A 15,016-nucleotide genomic window follows, 5' to 3' on the forward strand; every position below is an offset into this window, starting at 1 on the left:
GTAATCCTGGATCAGACATCACTAGTCGCTGGGTGATCGTGTGTAGGAGAGAGAGAGAGAGAGAGTGTGTGCTCAGGCTGTGTAGTCGATCCCCGCTCGGCTCGATGCGCTCGGCAGCGCGTGCAGATGCAGCGTCATTCCGCTCTGATGTTTGAATGAGAGTCGGTGCTTAACGGTCCGAGCGCGCGCTGCTTCACTCCGGGAATTATCTGGGTCTCTGCTCACGCGGACACGGGCACGCGCCATGCCGCTCTACACCGGTACACGCGGGTTTGGGTTTATACACACTAATGCAGAACCGAGGGGACTTTCTCTCTCTCTCTGTGTGTGTGTGTGTGTGTGTGTGTGAGAGAGAGAGAGACCGGAAGTTAGCATTAGAGCTAACCGCTCTAACTGTCTTTTAGCCTAGCTCTGTGAGAAGTGTTTGATGTTACAGGTTTAACTGTGTGTTATAGTGTTTCTCACGGTGTGTACAAAGCTCACACACACACACACACACACACACACACACTTCTCTCTCTCTCTCACACACACACCGAGACGCGGAAGTCACCCGCTGCTGCAGGAGCGCGCGCCCCCGAGCTCGTGCATGACTCAGGATGCTAGCTAGCTGTGCTAAGCTAACTGTAGTTAGAAAGCTGTACAGATGTACTTTGTTTGTTAATCCTACACGGTTGGTTTGTGTTCATCCTGAGGTGTTGATGGTGATAAGTCTATTAACAGTGTGTTTAATAAAGTAACCCGAGCGGTTTGGGTTCACGCCGAGCTAACTGAACTAGCCTGTTAGCTTCCCCCTTAGCCTCGGGTTTACACACACACATACACACAGAGGAGAGAGAGAAAGTGTAAATACAATGAGTGAGAGTGTGTTTTATGTAACACACACAGTGCAGTGTTTGAGAGTTAGCTAGCTGTGCTACATTAGCATCAGATGGAAATCTGACACTGTAGAGAATATTAATTGAATCAATTGGTGTGTGTGTGTGTGTGTGAGAGAGAGAGAGAGACCAGTTGAGTTCAGGATCAAATCTACATTTGTGTTCTTTCTTTACATCCCTCTGTTTCACATCTGTGTCTCATCAGGTCTCTCTCTCTCTTTGTCCTCTATAGGTGCCTCCTTTCTGTCTAATCTGTACCTCTGTACCTTCTTTCTTTTGGTCTACACTGTTTTTCTTTCTGTCTAATCTGTATCGTTTCTTACCGTCTAATCTATCTGTCTATTCAGTCAATCTCTTGATTCTTTCCATGTAATCTTTCTATCCTTTGCTAATTCTACGCTACCTTTCTTTCTCATCTCTCCACTAGTTTTTTCCCCTTTGTTGTCTGTCTTTCTATCTGTCTTTGTTCCCCTTTCTATCCTGTTATTTTTCTTTTTCACCTGTCTATTCTTTCTTGTTGTCTGTTTCTTATTCATTCTTTGTTTATATGCATCTTTTTGGTATTTTGTTCTGTCTATATATTGTTTTAGATATTTATTAGTTTTTCCTCTTTTGTCATCTTTTCCTGTGTTTGTGTTTAGATTGTTTATGTTTAATGAAGTTTAAGCACCAGCTCTGTGTGTGTGTGTATACAGTGAATGTGAAGTGGGGTAAGGAGAAGTTTGAGGCGGTGGAGCTGAACACCGAGGAGCCGCCGATGGTGTTTAAAGCCCAGCTGTTCGCTCTGACTGGAGTTCAGCCTGATCGGCAGAAGGTCATGATCAAGGGTGGAACGCTGAAGGTACTGCCCAAACAGACTCAAACACTCTCTCTCTAACACCTTCATGAAGCTGTCACACTGCTGTTTTAACACCTCTTTCTCTCTCTCTGTCCCAGGATGAGGAGTGGGGGAACATCAAGATAAAAAATGTGAGTACGGCTGCAGCACACCTCTGAGGAGAGAGTTCAGAGACTCACAGTGAAAAACGAACTCAACTCTGTGTGTGTGTGTGTAGGGAATGACGTTCCTGATGATGGGTTCAGCGGAAGCGCTGCCCGAGGAACCATCTGTTCGTCCGATGTTCGTAGAGGACATGACAGAGGAGCAACTCGCTTCAGCCGTGAGACACTTTATCTTTATTTGTAATTATATTATTCATCTATTATTGTTCTTTCAGATATTTCCCAACGTACTCTATAATATACCACTATTGTGTGTGTAGATGGAGTTACCATGTGGACTGACGAATTTGGGGAACACGTGCTACATGAACGCCACGGTGCAGTGTCTCCGCTCAGTGCCTGAACTCAGAGCTTCTCTCAAAAAGTGTGTGCTGAAGAACGCCTACACAACCCTGATACTGTAGTGTGTGTGTGTGTGTGTGTGTGGAGGATCCTGAGATGCTTATTTACCTGTGTGTGTCTGCAGGTATTCTGGTGCGTTGAGATCCTCTGGAGCAAACGCCCCGTCTGAGTACATCACAGCAGGTCAGTGTGGTGTTCATCATGGTGGGAAATGTGGGTGGAGCCACATGCAGTGCTGATCACTGATTGGTCAAGAAGAGTGGTGACCTGATGGAGCATCCTTTTTGTGTGTGTGTGTAGCTCTGCGTGACCTGTACGAGTCCATGGATAAAACTTCCTCCAGTATTCCTCCCATCATCCTGCTGCAGTTCCTGCACATGGCCTTCCCCCAGTTTGCCGAGAAAGGAGAGCAGGGACAGTACCTGCAGCAGGTGAGTACACTACGCCCTGACCCCTTATGCCCTGACCCCTTACCCCTTATCCCTGCTCGGTGATCCCTGACACTTTACGCCCTGCTCCATGATCCCTGACCCCTTACTGCATGACCCCTACTCCTTACGCCGTGATCCATTCTCTATGATCCCTACCTTTTACGTTCCTAATCCCTAACGGTAATCCCTCCACCCTAACCCCTATGTCCTAATTCCCACCTGTTACACCCCTATCCTTAGATTCTGGTCCCTTCCCTTTTACATCTCGAAGCCTATTGCCTATACTTTAATCTCCACACCTTAATGTTTACTCCCTCCCTGAGCCCTACATATGTAACACACTTATCTTTAGATGTTAAACCTACATTCCCGACACCATCATACCTATCCTTTAGACCCTGATACTTACACCCCAAATTTAAACCTACCTTTCACACCATAATTCCTGCGCCGGTGTCCTGAATAACCCTCAGCATATCTGTGTGTGCGCGTATTCAGGATGCCAACGAGTGCTGGGTCCAGATGATGCGAGTCCTCCAGCAGAAATTAGAACCTGAAGAGACCGAAACCCCCATGGAGGTGGGACACATCATTCACACACCGAAGTGATTTTACACATGAAGTTAGACTGAAAAAGTAACGGGCTTAAAATAAGTAAATTAATAAATAAATCGATGTTCCTGGTGTTCAGACAGGTGACGGCATCGGAGGAGCCGCAGCATCCCCCAAAAAGAAGAACTTCATCGACCAGTTTTTCGGCGTGGAGTTTAACACTACGTATCCTTTTACGGTCTTTAATTGAGATCGGCAGCGGTGGTGAGGTTCAGTTATCTGTTTCACATACTCTACACAGGGTGCACGCGTGTTTGGCTCTTTAACTCCTCCTCGCGCAGAATGAAGTGCACCGAGTCGGAGGATGAGGAACCCGTTAAAGGGACCGAGAGCCAGCTGCAGCTTAGCTGCTTCATCAACCAGGAGGTCAAATATCTGGCAACCGGCATCCGATTGGTAAGTGAGATAAGGGGATTGTGGTTGATTAGTTTCCTGTAACAGCAGCTCGGACAGTAATGCGGGTTGTTGTTTCCGTGGTAACGGCTCATGAACAGGGTCTTAGGGGGGTTTGTCCAAGTCTTCATGTCTTTGTTTCCTGTTTTAAACCAGAGACTACAAGAGGAGCTGACGAAACATTCTCCGTCACTAGGGAGAGACGCACTCTATACGAAAACGGTACGACACGACATAACGCGACTTGGTTTGTTTGTTTGTTTATTTGTTTGTGCAGGGCATCTTGCAATAAATATTTGTCTATTTCAGTCTAAAATCAGTCGCCTCCCAGCGTACCTCACGGTTCAGATGGTGCGCTTTTTCTACAAGGAGAAGGAATCTGTTAACGCCAAAGTCCTCAAGGTAATCCTCATTTGTGTACGGTACATAACCTCAGGTAGGCTGACCAAACATCCAGGCGCGGTGGGGTAGTCCAACCTGTTTCTGTTTTTTCTATGAACTAGTAAAACCCCTGGGTGTGTTTGTGTTGTGTGGAACCTCCTGTGTTGGGTTTAGACCTACAGGGGATGTTTGATGAGGTCTGGCACCACCCTCAGTACTTTCAGTGGAGTGTGTGTGTGTGTGTGTGTGTGTGTGTGTGTGTGTGTGTGTGTGTGTAGGACGTGAAATTCCCCCTCATGCTAGACGTTTACGAGCTGTGCACTCCTGAGCTGCAGGAAAAAATGGTGTCCATCAGGTCCAAGTTCAAGGACATGGAGGACAGGAAGCTAGAGCAGCAGCAGCAGAAAGTAAGATTTCTCACGCACACACTTAAACCTCACCAAACACTTGTGTTAATGATGTCACACCAGTTAACTGACACGGTCGCTCATTTCTGCTTGACAGACCAATAAGAAGCTCGAGGCTCCAAGAGAAGTGAAACGCGAGCCCTTCTCGTTTCCTGACGGTGTGTATACGTGCACTTTTCTTTGAGAGTTTCTGAGAACATGCTAAATGTTGAGATAACCGAGATTAATTGCAATTGCTGCGCAGATCTGGGCTCCAACAATAGTGGTTATTACGACCTGCAGGCTGTCCTGACGCACCAGGGACGCTCCAGTTCCTCTGGTCATTACGTCGGCTGGGTCAAGAGAAAAGAAGGTGAGGAGGGTGTTTACACTGTTAATACATCTCTACAGAAATAAAAATACAAATGCTTTTAGTGGCTTTTAACTTACCACAGACAGTTCCTTGTAACCCAGACTGCAGTTCCTCCCCAAAATGTCCTCCCAGCCAACCAGACCGCAGTTACCCCTCCCAAAAATGCCTCAGTAACCAATCAGATCACATTTCTCGTTCAAAATAAGACCCTTTGCAGAGTGTATTTGGGTAGAAAAAACACGACTGCAGTTTCCACTAAAAATTTCCTCCCAACAGACCACAGTTCCCGCCCAAAATGTCCTCACAATCAACTAGAACGCAGATCCCACCAAACATGTTCTCCCAACCAATAAGATGGTAGTTCCCGCCCAAAATGTCCTTACAACCAATTAGACTATAGTTCCCGCCCAAAAATGTCCTCACTACCTGGGCTCAATTAGACCACAGTCCCTGCCCAAAATGTCCTTTCAACCAACCAGAACATAGTTTCCACTCTAAATGTTCTCACAATTAACTAGAACACAGTTTTCGCCCAAATTGTCCACCCCACCAACCTGACTGCAGTTCTGAAAATTTGACACGATTCACCCCCAATTTCATGCATATTTGTGACGCATCAGTAGTAATTTTTTTCTGTCTAGTAGAACAAAAAATTGAGGCTTATTATAAAATAAACTTAATTTTTAAGTATTTCGAGTTATTCAGTTTCATAGAGAGAATGAAAGAACAGGCCACGCCCACTAAACTCACCACTCTTAATCTGTACCTTTGCATGTTCCTGCAGACGAGTGGGTGAAGTTTGATGATGATAAGGTGAGCCTGGTCACGCCAGAGGACATCCTGAAGCTGTCGGGGGGAGGAGACTGGCACATCGCCTACGTGCTGGTTTACGGGCCGCGACGTCTTGAAGTCATGGAAGAACAGAAACAATAACTCGCGTACACACACGCACGCGTATAGAAGATCACGCGTTCTTTACCGCCGTCTCAGCACTGTCTGCGCAAGATGTGCAATAAACCCTGGTGTCTTTCAAACCCCACCTCACATTTACGTCAGCGTGGTCTCTGTGCAGGCTCCGCCTCCAACTACCGGGGCAGCCGTCATGCGTATACGTGTTATTGATTTTGGATTTTTTGTTTGTTTGTTTTTTCAACGTGTCCATCTTATTCGGATTTAAGCGGAATTCTGGTCTTATGGAAAGAAGAGTTGAGATTAAAAAAGGGAAAAGGTTATGTTTTATACGCATGTTTTATTTTATATATAAAAAAAGATGTGAATAAAACAGTCATCAAATAGAGTGAAAAATGGATTGAATGGTGGCAAAACGTACCTAGCGCAAGTGACAAGCTAGCAAACCACAGATGAAACTCGACTCTGGTCGAATGCCGTGTGTTTGCTAGCTCACCAAAGTAAAACTAGCTACGGAGTTATATTTGTGCCACATTAATCAGTTTGTAATTAAAGTATTCGTCTAGATTTGCATTCTGTCAAACCTTTAAACAATCCTATTCAACTCATTGTCGCAGTGTGTCACGCCATGGAAATCGGATACAATTTTACAAACGCTAGTGGCACAAACGTCACATTCCATGCTAGCTCACGTGACAGGATTAAGAACGCATAAAAAAATGCTGCTTTAAAAATATATAATTACAATCTGTAGAGATGCCTTCTGACTGAAACGTTATTCTACCCGACAGGTAAGGTGACGTCATGTCCGGGTATTTGCACAGGATTAAACACATCCATCTCATAGCCCAGGTGTACTCTGGAGCAGGTATGAGGTGATCACTCTTAAAAATATATAGTACGGTTTACATTTTCATATAAATAAAAAAAGACGCAGACTTGTTTTTCCAGATGTACTCAAATTTGTCCAAAATCGCGGACATAAGTTGCTAAGTGGGGACTGGTTATAAATCACCACAGTTTTTTTTTTCTCTGCGATTGTAACAGCAAATTTTTCAGATTATTTAGCAGCTCTTTCATAGACATGAAAAGTGCAAACAATTTCATCTGACAAAAAAATAAATAAAAAGGTTTCGGCCGGCTTTAAAAGATTGCTTTTTTTCACGCAAGTATTTTCTACGTTCTAAACTCGGGGAGTTCCATTTACTAAATCTCAGATTTCGACTAACCTGTCCTCCATGTAGAGGGTGCCATTACTTTTGCTATAATTGTTAAAATGTATGGAGTTTTTGGAAACACTTTGAGGTTTCTGGATTTTTACCAACTGCCAGAAAAAATAAACAAAAACAAACATGCTTCTCACACACACACGTACTTCAGCCTGAATGGATTCCTTGCTCATGATCTCCAGATCATTCGTTTGTACGCCTTAAAGAATCATTTCAACCAAAAGTAACCGTGCTCTTGGACTACATTTCAGGGAATCCCGTACGAGACAAACTCAAGCATCCCAGACTGATTTAAGAGTACAGGGTGTGCTATTACTTTGTGCTTGATTTTAACACATCTCTGTTTAAATTATTGACTGCTGGCTTTTTTCATGATAAAAAAAAATTAATAACCCATCATCTCTGTATGACCTGAACACAATAAAGTGACGCCGATGGTATTGAACCGTGCGAATGCAACACGACTGATGTTTATTTGCAAATACACCACATATGTACAGACTTTAAAACAACGGGGTTGTACAGGATGACTTCGACTGCAGTCCTTCATCATCAGTGAGCAGCGCAGTCGCCTCTGATCCAGGACTAATCACCCCCCACCCCTTGAGAACACACTCTGCTACGATAAACGCTCAAGTTTCACTAAAGGCCTGCGCGATGCTTGCGAAGCCGGCGGTGTTAAGGGCGCTGACCAGGCTCTCCATGGTGGCCTGTGTATCTTCACGGTCCTGCCACGACACCAGCATCATCTTGGCCTGCAGTTCCACGTCGTCGCTGTCCGCTTCGATTTCGCGAATCTCGGCCTCCTTCACGTCCAGGTGAGGGGCGAGCGTCTTCCACTGCGCCCCGAGCTTCTTGGCGATTTCGTCCATCTGACTGTTCGTCACCTGTTTGCTCTGAATGCTCGGACCTGACGCAGAAAAAGAAAACGGCAGAGTCAGTGTTATACATTTAAATAGGCAGAAAAAAAATTACACATAACTTTGCCTGGGAAAAGATAAAATAGTAAAAAAAATATATATATATATATATATATATATATATATATATATATATATATATATATATATATATATATAAACTAATTTAAATAATTTGTTAATAAAAAAAGGTTTTTAAGAAAATAAGTTTGGTCAAAAATCGCCTGTTTATTTTAAACAATGTTTTATAAATATTTACAAGCAATTACTTTTTTCATTTTATTTTGACCAAAAAGCAATATTTATTTCAGAATTTCTGAATTAGAATTTTTAAGCCAGAATTAAACAGTAAAAATAAATTAATAAATATCACAAATTTGACAAAACACTTTCATAAATGTCTATTTTTACATTTTATAAAGAATAGTAAAAAAAAGATGTATCCACAACTAATATAGAATTTTATTTAAAAAAATAATATAGTTTCAAGCAGCAATGAGCGGGCCCAAGCACCCTACGGCATCGCCACCTGGGCACACGGATTTAAAAGGAAAAATACCAATACCATTATGACATCATTTCATTCTTATTATAGAAAATTTTATGTCTAGACCGCCAAAAAACCCGGATGCTGGGGGGTTGACGTCAATTTTCTGACGTTGTCACGGCTGACCAGTTTGAACTGTAGCAAGTGTATATTAAAATCCATTGCAAACTGACTTTGTTATGACCTCGTCTTTCCTGACTTCAAAAGTTATCCGGCACAGTAAGCTCTAAATGTGGACCAGGTTTCGTGTGTAAGTGTGCAAGTCAGCAAAATCTCATGCCCGTGGCCCAGACTCTCAGGTGCCTGATGACTTTCATGCGTTTCTAAGCATGTTAAAACCCCAAAAAGGTGGGGAAAAAATCCTTAATCACACACTATGATCACACATGTCATAGTGCTTGAGACACCACCAGTTGTATTCTGTACAACTGTGCTGTGGAGAAGTGGGCAGGGCCATCAGGGACAAGACCACGCCCATCCAAGAATAAAGAGGGCGGGGCAGGAGATGTTTTCAGTGGGATGAGTGGATGCGTTTTCCTTCGTCACACAACTAATATTTATTTAGATTTCCGTAAGGGCTAGGTGAAGCTTAAACTGTGTGTGTGTGTATGCTTACTGTCATTGCTCTCTTTAAGCAGATTATCTCCATTCTCATCCTCGTCCTCTCCTGTCTTTATCTCCTCAGACGGTATGTCCTTCTGTTATTATTAAAAACAACAAAATACAGAAACTGAGAAAAGGAAAAACATAAAGAGTAGATTAAATTGCGTGTGTTTGAGTGAGAGACACAGACGGGCAGCTCCTTGGCCAGTTTGATGACCATGTTCTCCAGATATTCCTCCAGACTCTTAAACTGCTGGTTGGTCGGCTGGAAGAAGTGCGGACTTCGGCGGGAGAGGAGGCGGAGAGCTCGCCATCCATAATTCGAGTTCCTCACCACCCTGAACACACAGGAGTATGTTAACAGAATGATGACATCACCTTCTGTGAGAAACTCACCTGATCTAAAAATAGACAGGGCAAAGGCAGGTAGGGGGAAGGAAAGAGAGATGAACGAGTGTGTGTACTTGTACTGATCCTCCACCATGTTGGCCGGGTCGGCCTGTTCGATGGCCTCCTCAAAGAAATCCTCCAGCGACGGCATGAACTCCCTTCAGTCACACACACACACAAATGTATTTATGAGCAGCAGATTATAGGCAGTTACTGGACACTAAGCATGAACACACAGACTCACCTGCTATCGGACTTGCAGGCCTCCATGTTGTCAGGGTTGAGGTTCCACAGTCGTGTGAGCTCATCACTGAGACGGAAAGAACAGGTAGGTAAAAACAACAAGCTTTTAATTAAAAAACCTGAGCACAACCAGGAAGTGTTTATTATCTCAGAAAAGATTAAAGAGAAAGGTTAAATCTCTAAATAAAGAAAAGACCAGCGGGATGGATCAGAAGCGTTATTCTTACTTTCCCATGAAGATTTTGCGCTCTGGCCCTTTACCCAGAAAGTCCTCGGGCGCCGCTCGCTTCCTGCTGGGCCGCTGAGGTTTGGTCTCTGTGGGTCTGAGAGAGACGAAGATGCGTTACCTACACACATGCATCCTGATCATGAACAGCACCTAACATCATCTCCCTCCTTTCTGATACCTTTCTTTGACGAAGCTCGGACATCCCTCGTTCTTCCAGGCGTTCCAGTTCTCCTCAGTGTTCAGGATGTGCTGCAGGTCGATTCGTTACAACGTTCAGTCAGTGCTCAACTCCGGAGAGTGTGAGAGTGTGTGTGTATATTACAGAGTGTGAGAGTGTGTGTGTATATTACAGAGTGTGAGCGGCGTGAGATCTTACCTCCACCATGGTAGCGAACTTCTCACCATGGGGTGGGGTTTCTCTGAGCAGCTGAGCAACACGACAAATAAAACACGTTAGGACCGAGTACCAGGACCTGGAGCTGTGACACCAACTATAACACGGGGGGGGTGGGGGTGGGGGGGGGCCTAAAAATCAGTTAAACTAAAAGAGAGAAGGGGAGAGAGAAATGAAGAAACTGGCAGGAACAGGGGGAGAAAGATGATTTGAAAGAGGGAAAGAGAGACAATAAGAAAAATAGAGACAGACAGGATCTGGGAGAGAGACTGACAAAAAGGGGGAGACAGAGAGAATGGAGAATAGAGAGACAGGAAAATGGGACACAGGAAGGTAAAAAGGTGAGAGACATAAAAAGAGAGACAGGAACAGGGAGAGAAAGAGCGTCAGATAGGGAGAGAGTGAGGAAGAGGACGAGAGTGAGATGGAGCAAAAAGAGAAACTGGAAGGGAGAGTGGGAGTGAGGGAGGAAGGGGTGGGAAGGTGGTCCCTACAGTGGGTAATGAACTGTTACAGTGGTGACTGTAGGACTCTCACCTGATACACAAGTTTGGTCGTCTCCTCCATCCAGGACGTCTGGTCATCATTGAGGACACAGTTAGAGCTGAGAGACAGAGGGAGAGAGTGTGTATTAGCCAAGTTTAGCCCGAACACTCTGGGTCAGTGAGCGTGGCGCCCGTTAGCGCACTCTCCTCTTCTCACCTCTTGAACTTAACCTGACCCTTGAGGTACTGGAAGAGGATGAGGTACTGCAGCAGGATGTGACGTCTGAAGTTACTGTCACTGAGCTGCAGGTCCATTAGCTGCGCACACACACACACACACACACACACACACACACACACACTTAATCATCGTTACTACCTGTTAATAATCCCCACTCTGTATAAAACCACACACACCTTCTCGCTGGTAAGGAACTTTGCGAAATAAACGTGCTCCCCTCCGGCTGTGTGCATCTCCTCCCGCTTCCTCCTGGAGGCCTGGGTGTCGTCCAGTTTAAAGCTCTTGAACACCGCCAGCGTCTCGTCCGAGTACTTAATGAAGGTGATCCAGGAAAACTTGTCGTAGCACTGCACCGGGTTCCTGAAGTAGTCCTGCAGCGTCCAGAACTTCCTGTACAGGTTGTAGTCTATAGGAATGGCACTAAATACAAACACACACACACACACACACACACACACACACACGATTTAGTCAGGATGAACTCTAGGACGAGGTGGACACCATACTGTTGAGATGCTGTCATGATTTCTCACCACGGAGCAGGCGTCTCTTCGTCTCCCATCTCTCCTTCCTCCATGCCATCCTCTTTAACTTCTGAGCTCTGGGAGAAGATCAACAGAAGCTCTCAATCTCTATCCTCCTCATCTAGAACTTTCAAAGTAGAACACTAAAGCTGCACGGTTTTAAAAATCGAGCGTGTACCTGCTGTCCGAGCGTACTCTCCTGTTCATTCTTGTTAAACACGGTGATGTTCTCCAGGTTAAACTGACTCTGAAGATTCAGACCTGAAGACATGAAGAGCCAGGTGCAAAGTGTAAATAAAAGCAGTAGGAGATTTATTTCTGTTTCTATGCTAACACTGGTGCTAATGCCAGGAGAAATGGAAAAAGCCAAGCCAGTCTGGAAGGAGAAGGTTGAAGAGGAGCGAGACGTTCTCAGCAGCGTTTTTGTTGGCAGATGAAGCTCTGTGTAGATTAATTGATCATTAATCGATTGACTGCCATTAACACTTTAACTAAATTAAAAAAAAAAAAAATGTATTAAGCATTAATGTTTGTTTTGGATAATAATACTCTGTAGCTCATATATCTATTAACTTGTACACAGATCAAAATTGAAAGCAAGAAGGTTCTGGAAAAGAAACAGTTTAACTTGTAAGGCGTCATAAGGCAAAGTGGGCATTGTTGCCAGATTGAGCATTTTTATGATATTTGATCTTTTTATCATTTTCGGTTGGGAAACTCCCCATGCAACTTTCACTCCCTGAAACTATTTTCCCCGAACTCTGAACAATCTGTCTCCGGGATGGACTGTTCCTGTGAATGACTTTGCTCCGTACATTTTTTTGTCTCAATGACTCCCATCTCCAACTTCTCATTTACTTTACTTCTGACTAACCCGACTCCCCTCGCATTAAGTGTTTAAAAAACGCAGATGCTTCTATGAGAAAGTGGTCAGGTCTGATACTGATAAAGTATTTTCAAAATAACAAACCGTTTGGTGTTATATCGGGTCCCACACCCTGGTCCGAGATTGTGGGTGAATACTTATGCACAACACAGCAACATCGAAGTGAGAAGGAAAGAAGACGGTACGTTTCGTCTCTGCGCTGGAACCCGAGGCGTTACCTGATTTCTCAGACAGGGGGAAGAGCCGAGCGAGGAAAAGCTGAATCCTCCCACAGAAGACCGTGTTCTGGGATTTGGACAGTCTGCGCAGGAGATCTGTACACACACGCGCAAACACACACACAGAGAAAGAGAGAGAGCTCAGACCGAGAGCCCTGACAATCAGACGGCACATCAGAGTCAGAGTCTAGCGGTTTGTTCTGTGCTCAGCTCTTACCGTTACACATCCTCAACAAGTAGTTCTTCCCGGCTGAGTAGAAGGAGCTCTGCACACAAAGCACACGTTAAGGATGAGATATCACACGTTACACACACATGGATCAGTGGGAGGACAGACTCACGGATTTCCACGTGGAGACATTCTCCTCGACGAACGAGAAGATCTGGTCACACTGGTCCAGAGGGAGGCAGTCGAGAACGTCGCCGAGCAACAGGAATGGAGTGCTGGCCGAGCAGATCCCTACACATGCGTATATGATAAGTCATCATAACAAACTTGCTGTTTCTCCATTTCTATACATAGTGTGCAAAAGTTTGTACACCCCTAGTCTTTTTAAACAATCATTTTATTGCTTTACACCCCCTCAGTTTCAGTCTGTTCTAACCGCTCTGTGATGCTCGTGTTAAACCTCGGGCTTGCTCTTTAACTTTAATCAAGTCATTAAGACATTGTATGTTTTTTCTGAAGCTGCTCTAGTCACGGCTAAAACTCGAGACTCCTTCCTTACTGAAAGATCAGCTAGTGAGGTTTAGATTTATGGCATCCGCAGTCTCTATATGAATCAGACACCTCCTGGCCAGGACTAGAGTAATTCGGTGTTCTTTCTTACCCTCGGTAACGGTGCTGATGCTGATGGAAATGAGACCGAGGTGATCGTCCACGTCTGCATGTTTCACCTGAAGAAGAAGAAGAAGTGGATAAAGTACTCAACCAGATAACGGTTTCGTCCCATGCCCTGCTGCATCGATAAAAATAAATCAAATGACATTATACGGAACGTACGATTTGTTCCTCCAGGACGCAGCGCAGCGACTGGTCCAGGGTGCTCTTCTTTTCCGCCTCACTGCAGGGCGGCAGGGAAAAAACATAAAGAAATATGTATCCATAGTTCATATCCAAAGCATAAAAAATACTGTGAAACCTCAACATACAAATGTCCACCTTTACGAATTTTCACCTCAGATTAAATTTTGAAAGAATTTTGCATCGGCATACACATGAACGAACCGAACATCACTAGTGAACACTAGTTTGTGTCAATGGAAAGCCAAGCGAAGAGTTTATGGAGTGCTAGGTGCTTTTCCGTGACTTTTTTTTTTTTTTTGTAGTAATATCTGTAATATTTTAGGTGGCTGGAACAGATTATGTTGGCGTCAATGGAATCCGTCCCCAAGGTGAGTTCTTAAGGTGAAATGTCCTACTGTGAAACACATTGTCCCAAAGAAAATAATGTAAATGCAGATAATCAGCTCCAGCCACACAAAAATATTCTGATATAAAAACAAACGTACACGTACGCGGGACTTTCAGTTCTTAAGGTAACAAATTCATGAGGCGGGGAGTTTGTATACAGAGATTTATTTATTTCTCTCGTTCCTAAACAAACCGCAGGTTGTTGTTTTTTAAGGTGTAAAGTTTTGACATTTATGATGACGTACTTTCCAGGGAAATGGTTAAACACACTGAGGAGCGGCTTGCAGCTCCGCGTCTCCAGAGCATTCCTCGTGGACTCCTGCAGACAGACAGAGAGACAGAAAGAGGACAATTACAAGAAATATATACTTATTTATTCATTTAGTTATTTACCTGATCAGAGCAGACTAGACATTTGCAAGATAACTGAATCAGCTCAAATTGTGCATATTAGATATTAATAACAGGTGTGTGTGTGTGTGTGTGTGTGTGTGTGTGTGTGAAAACTACAGAAACAATTCTACTAAATGTTAAATGCATGAGGATTAGAAAGATTCAATCAAACCTAATAAACATTAACTGTCTATAAGGTAAAGCTAACTCTTTTCCGTTTGTTTAACTCATCAACACTTTCGAAGCAAACACAATATTTAATGAAATCACTTAAAACAATAATAATGACTCCGTTACCGTAAATTTATCCCTCGCGTCTATTAAATTAAACACAACCGACGCCATCTTTCTTTTCTCTCCCTCTCCGCCAAAGCGCCTCCCGCTGTTTAACATCCGGGTGCGTACATTCCACTTCCGGGTCGTTTTCGCCACGGGGTATAAATAGACGGTGGAAAAGAAAATGGCGCCGAGAGTCCAGCAGAGGCTGATGTGGAGCCGCGTGAACGTCGCCCGCGTGAACCTCCCCGCGTGACTTCGCTAAACACTTCCAGTCATTAAAATGTGTAGATTAGATGAGTGGAATAGACAGAAAA

At 44.1% G+C, this 15,016-nt stretch overlaps 2 protein-coding genes across 2 annotated transcripts; one reads left to right on the plus strand and one right to left on the minus strand.

Moving 5' to 3' along the window:
* The first annotated feature begins 92 nt into the window (after nucleotides 1–92).
* On the plus strand, nucleotides 93–7,395 carry usp14 (ubiquitin specific peptidase 14 (tRNA-guanine transglycosylase)). The gene is made up of 16 exons (XM_053497726.1): nucleotides 93–260; nucleotides 1,574–1,719; nucleotides 1,815–1,847; nucleotides 1,934–2,038; nucleotides 2,141–2,244; nucleotides 2,347–2,405; nucleotides 2,523–2,653; nucleotides 3,152–3,232; nucleotides 3,345–3,430; nucleotides 3,547–3,661; nucleotides 3,815–3,880; nucleotides 3,968–4,060; nucleotides 4,318–4,446; nucleotides 4,544–4,604; nucleotides 4,691–4,798; nucleotides 5,583–7,395. Exons 1-16 carry the CDS (start codon nucleotides 245–247, stop codon nucleotides 5,729–5,731), a joined length of 1,482 nt encoding a protein of 493 aa, XP_053353701.1. The 5' UTR covers nucleotides 93–244; the 3' UTR covers nucleotides 5,732–7,395.
* thoc1 (THO complex 1) lies at nucleotides 7,375–14,804 on the minus strand. The gene is made up of 20 exons (XM_053497715.1): nucleotides 14,721–14,804; nucleotides 14,276–14,349; nucleotides 13,620–13,680; nucleotides 13,447–13,513; nucleotides 12,958–13,076; nucleotides 12,834–12,882; nucleotides 12,617–12,712; nucleotides 11,691–11,773; nucleotides 11,522–11,589; nucleotides 11,165–11,408; nucleotides 10,965–11,065; nucleotides 10,800–10,866; nucleotides 10,245–10,295; nucleotides 10,047–10,117; nucleotides 9,867–9,962; nucleotides 9,641–9,706; nucleotides 9,471–9,554; nucleotides 9,197–9,344; nucleotides 9,020–9,101; nucleotides 7,375–7,846 (listed from the first exon to the last, which is right to left on the minus strand). The coding sequence occupies exons 1-20, from the start codon at nucleotides 14,766–14,768 to the stop codon at nucleotides 7,569–7,571; spliced, it is 1,953 nt and encodes a 650-aa protein (XP_053353690.1). The 5' UTR covers nucleotides 14,769–14,804; the 3' UTR covers nucleotides 7,375–7,568.
* Between the last annotated feature and the right edge of the window lie 212 nt (nucleotides 14,805–15,016).

This window comes from Clarias gariepinus, chromosome 1 (genome assembly GCF_024256425.1).
Source record: "Clarias gariepinus isolate MV-2021 ecotype Netherlands chromosome 1, CGAR_prim_01v2, whole genome shotgun sequence".
In the NCBI taxonomy this organism is placed as follows: Eukaryota; Metazoa; Chordata; class Actinopteri; order Siluriformes; family Clariidae; genus Clarias; species Clarias gariepinus.